Source organism: Gavialis gangeticus, unplaced genomic scaffold (assembly GCF_001723915.1).
Source record: "Gavialis gangeticus isolate Ggan-Ray unplaced genomic scaffold, GavGan_comp1, whole genome shotgun sequence".
Lineage (NCBI taxonomy): Eukaryota > Metazoa > Chordata > Crocodylia > Gavialidae > Gavialis > Gavialis gangeticus.
The window spans coordinates 31,584,535-31,589,473 of NW_017728998.1; the positions used below are offsets into that span (position 1 = coordinate 31,584,535).

At 40.1% G+C, this 4,939-nt stretch overlaps 1 protein-coding gene and 1 long non-coding RNA gene across 3 annotated transcripts in view; one reads left to right on the top strand and one right to left on the bottom strand.

The window, feature by feature from the left end:
* HEATR3 (HEAT repeat containing 3) overlaps nucleotides 1-3,403 on the top strand; it is a 34,713-nt gene extending 31,310 nt beyond the window's left edge. For both annotated transcript variants that reach the window (XM_019505686.1, XM_019505687.1), the window contains 4 exons: nucleotides 701-789; nucleotides 2,134-2,277; nucleotides 2,377-2,553; nucleotides 2,920-3,403. In XM_019505686.1, coding sequence (XP_019361231.1) covers nucleotides 701-789; nucleotides 2,134-2,277; nucleotides 2,377-2,553; nucleotides 2,920-3,033 — 524 coding nt within the window. In that variant the 3' untranslated portion in view covers nucleotides 3,034-3,403. The remainder of the gene's footprint in view (nucleotides 1-700; nucleotides 790-2,133; nucleotides 2,278-2,376; nucleotides 2,554-2,919) is intronic.
* A 57-nt stretch (nucleotides 3,404-3,460) lies between these two features.
* LOC109289590 lies at nucleotides 3,461-4,244 on the bottom strand. The gene is made up of 2 exons (XR_002095417.1): nucleotides 3,849-4,244; nucleotides 3,461-3,808 (listed from the first exon to the last, which is right to left on the bottom strand). It is a non-coding gene; the product is annotated as an uncharacterized LOC109289590 (long non-coding RNA).
* Nucleotides 4,245-4,939: the final 695 nt, after the last annotated feature.

The window sequence follows — 4,939 nt, forward strand, 5'->3', positions numbered from 1 at the left end:
CTTAAAGACCCCCAGGGTAGGAGCCAGCACCACTTCCCTTGGAAGTTGGGTCCAGATCCTAGCTGCCCTAACTGTGAAGTAGTTCTTACAGAGACTACTTAGTGTCTTGTGTAGACGCCTCCAGTGAGAACAACTTAAATCATAGAACCAATATTTATTGCTTCGCAGGGAAGAATACAGGTCCACAAAGGGAGATGTCAGTTTTCTGGGATTAGATTAGAATTTCAAATCCAAAAGCATGACAGTCCTTCAAACCTGTTTAAGAGAGCTGGGATTAAGTTTTAAAATACACATGAAGCTCCCCTTTGGTTATCCTGTTAGTATTGCAGTTGTGCCTCTGATGTCTGCATGCTTGGTGCCAGTGCTCAGTCAAACCTTAATTTGACTTCTGTTTTTCTGATTGCAATTTTGTGCTGATACAATGGGTCACTTAACATCCTAATCTTGGGTATCTCTGGTCTTAGTTTTTAGGCATAATCTGTGACTGTTGCAGGCACAGTTGATCTTGAACACAAAATTATGGTTTCCCCTTGCAAGTCTAGAAGTCTAATCTTGAAAAATTTAGCTTTCAATATTCAGTAGTACCTAATAGATGGAAGAGGCTGGCGCAGAAAAAGGAACCTTGTTTTTCTTCAGTTTGTAATGTCTTTAAAATAATTTGAAGCTTGTTTTGGCTGTGTGTTGTTTTGTTTTTGGACAGAATTTCCTAAAGACACTGAGTTCCTAGAAGCTGTAACTAGTGCCTTGAGGGCTCTCTTGCAAACAATGGCATCAAAGAACATATCACAGGTGAGAGACTTTTCCAATCTTCCTAGTTTTCAGCAGAAGGGCCCCTCTACATGTTGCATGGATTATGCAATTGCCTAGTTAATTGCACAGTTTATTTAGACCCACTACATGTGCAAATTAACTATCATGTCTTAAGAGTCCACCCAGCTATAAAATTAGAGCTGGAAAATGTGTAATAATTTTATAGCTGGTTTCTATCCAACTTTAATTTGCATGTGTAGCAGGGTCTGTGCCTTTGTAGCTAGGAGCCCTGTAAACTGACTAGGCTGTCATCTGAAGGGGTGCATCATGCACTACTGTGGCTGAGAGTCCCCCAGCTGATATAATCCTGAGCTTTCCCTACAGTGGCAATGAGGTGTGATACGATGTGATGCTGGATCCCAGAATTGAGCTTCCTGCCATGCACATGTGGCATTTAGGATTAATATAAAGGGTAACAAAAAGAAATATAATGGCTTGATACCAAAGACCCTCCTTGGTCAGTCGAGTTGTTACTGGGTCACTTGAGCTGGGGCATTAAAGGTGGCCAGGTAGTAGGTTGACTACATTGTTGCCCTGTGTGACAGATTTTAGAAACCTTGCCTTAACCACAGCAGCTCAGTGGGCTACTAAACTCATGAGGTCCTTTCATAGTTTTCATAGACAGGATGTTAAGAGTACATGAAGGTTTGGCAATTATAGCTGGCAAGCTACATGTGGCCTGCCATGCAGTTGTATCTGGCCGGTATCAAGGTAGGGTGTCAGTGGCAGTTGGGGGATGGGGGGAATTGATGGTATTTAACAGCAGGCATGTCATGAGCACAGTAGCAGCAGTTGGGCAGTGGGGGATGCAGCAGCAGCTGGGTCACAAGCGATGGCCTATCTTCAGACCATGCTGCATTAATTTAGCCCACCACTCCTGGTAGGTTGCCAACCCCTGGACTAGATGATCTAAGTTTCTTTTGACATTAAACTCTATGAATAAAGCCTTTCTGTATTGTGAACTCTAATGGCATAGAGAGAGGTAGTTAACTGAGTTAGTTTGAAGTCAGGCAGAAAGCAAGGTAGGTTGGCACTTTAGGGATTAACTGAACAGTAGTTTATGGTTCTATTTTTTTTTTTTTCTTCTGCTGGGCCAGAACGACAAGCCTCAAGATTGTTCTGGAGAAATAGCTTGAAGAGTGCAAGGACACTTGATCTTTATGCTTCGGGATTCACGTTTCATAATATTTGTGCTGATTATCTGATGTAGGATTGTCTGAATATCTTCTATGGAAGCATATGATTTAAGTATTAGTCTTATAGTAGTGTTCCTATGGAAGTTTTAAATGTGTCTGACAAGTGCCTTTTGTTTCTTTTAAACAGTGTATAACTCCTGAGCAGCTGATAACTTTATGTGAAGCTGGAATTCAGTGCAGCAATGTAAGTGTTAGAGTAAATGTAGTTAGTATCCTAGGAATTGCTGGGAGTGTGCTGGCAAAAGTAGAAGATTCAGCTGAAACACTAAAGGTAATATATAAAAAGTGTGTGTATGTGTGTGTGAACCTGAACACTTGCTTAGCCAAACTTTTTTAATGTTGTGTTATTAAAAAAAAATGTCTCTTTCAGATGATTGGGAAATTTCTTCTTGAGGTTGCTGTGAAGGACTCTTCACTTGTGGTAGCTGGAGAAGCTCTGGATGCACTTTTTGATGTTTTTGCAGATGGTAAAGAAGCTGAAACAGCAGCTGTTGAGATTAAATTGCTCCCAGCACTGAAAGAATTCCAGCCAGTCTTCAAAATGAGGGTAGGTATCCCATACCCCCCCCCCCGTTGAATCTAAGATGAGTGGGGTTTTCCCCCATGCTAATGGGGGGGTGTCATCTTAGATTCGAGTAAAAATGGTATTAGTAATGACTACTTTTATTATAGGTGGGCAGTAAAAGGATTTAGAACATAAATTAGTCTGTGTAAAAGTGTGTGTGTGTGTGTGTGTACAAGCATGTGCTTGTGAAAGAGTGCAAGACAGTAGTGTCTTGCCAGAGGATATCAGAGGAGTTCTTATAAAATTGGCTGATCCAGTCTGACAGATTTGCCTTCTCAATTGTGTGCGTGTCTATGTATATCTCTGTGTGTGTAATCTCTCTCTCTGCAATATATATATTTATTGCAGATACGGAAAGAAGGAAAAAAACAGTACAGCACGGACCAGTTGTGTGTCCTAGACAATGTAAAAATGAATTTGAGAAGATTCATTGCCTATCAAGAGACATTGGAGAAAAAATGACTTCTTGAAAAAACAATGGACTTTGAAAGAATTATAAATAAAGGCTTTCTTGATTTTTATTTTCTTGTATTTAGAGGTCTAGAATTGGAGGGGGAATGGGATTTTATGTTGCTGTTAATGTTGCTTTTCTCATACGGTGTTTTTTTTATAATTTCTGGGTTGATGCAATATTAAAGCTGGCTTCAATGAGTAAGTGCAGCATTACTTAGAGACTAAATGTTAACAGTGATGGAATGTGCTTTTCCAATCTGGAGACCTGTAAATAGAGTTTACTCTCCTTGTATAGAAATCTGTGTATTTTGGTACAAATTAATTGCATAAGAAAGTAATAAAAATTATATCTTGGTGCATAGTAGGCCCAAGAAACCATTTAAAAAAAAAAAAAAGATATTTTGCAAAGGTCTAACATTCAGCTACTGTTTAATGGTTATTGTTTGCTCTTAACTGTTTCTAGAGCTGAAAGTTTCCTAAGCAAAGTATGATAAACACACAGACTGTAACTGGCATTTACATCTGTTGCCCTTAGGCTTATCAAAGAAGACAGACATCTCTTTCTACATGACCAGTAACTGTAGTTTGGGAAAACTTGTAGAAAGTACTTTTAAGATTTCTGAAAATCTGATTGATTTACTTCCCTCCTTGAGCATATGTTAAGCTTAAAAGTTTGTAGTCAGGGAAGTATTAAGCCTAATTACATACATAACTGTTTTTATATTGAGGTATAATAAACTATTTTTTATAATTGGGTAAATTATACCCCACATGAATTATAAGCCTTTCCCAAATCAGTTCTGGGATTTGGGAAAGGCTTATACATTTGGGAAAGGTTTATAAAATTCATTATATATTCTAAAATTCATTCACTATTTTTGAAGCATGATGTATGCATAAAGATGAATAGAAAGAAACTCTGTGAAGCAATTTTTATTATCTAAAATTGGATGCTTTTGCTCTCCTGAATTAAATACTTGATTTAAAAAAAAACTTGGAATGTGTATGTAGCTTGGAACAACAGGGAACATAGAGGAAAATACAGAAGATGGGCTTCAAAACTTTATTCACGTTATTTGGGTTACTAAGGCTGAAGCTTAATTCTATTCAAAATTGTTATAATTGTGATTTTTAATCCTGGCAGGCCAACAGTTAAATCAGTTTCCAAAAAAATTACATATTTTCTTGTCTTAGTATGAATTAGAAGGAAGCAGGATATACTTCTCTCAGCTTCTCTTGAAAAGGAGATATTATTCCCATATGCTGTCTTCATACATTTCTCTGGACATGATGTTGGATCTCTCTACTTGAATATATACACCTGTTTTCACTGTGAGTTAGGAGACTGCTTTTTTAATCACTTATGCAATAACATTACAAGGCTTAGCATTGAAAAGAAATTTGTTGTTGTTAGTCTTCAAGAATGCTCCCCTCCCCTCCTCTCTGAAATCTAAAATGCATACAGATTAGATTTGACTGCATAGCCAGAAAAACTTTCTAACAACAGCTGTCAAAAAACAAAGAACACCAAGAAGTTGTAGAACAGGGACGGGCAAGTATTTTGGGCAGAGGGCCGCTTACCCAGTTTTGGCAGGCTGTCGAGGGCTGCATGGGTAGCTCCACCCTGTGACAGGTGCCCCACCCCCTGGTCACCATCTTGGAACCAATGTCTGAGGGCCAGCACCAGTGGGGCACAGAGTGGGGCACAGGCTGGCAAGGGTCTGTGGAGCTGGGCTGGGCTGCACCAGCAGGGAGAGGGGAGCTGGCCCAGCTCTACAGAGCCCCTGCCAACTGGGACCCTGCACTTCTGCCACCCTGCTCTGGGGCCTGCTGGTACTGGCCCCGGGACGCTGGTGCGGGCCCCGTGTTCCTGCTGGCTCCCTGCCTGCTCACACCCAGTGCCCCCCAGCCCCGC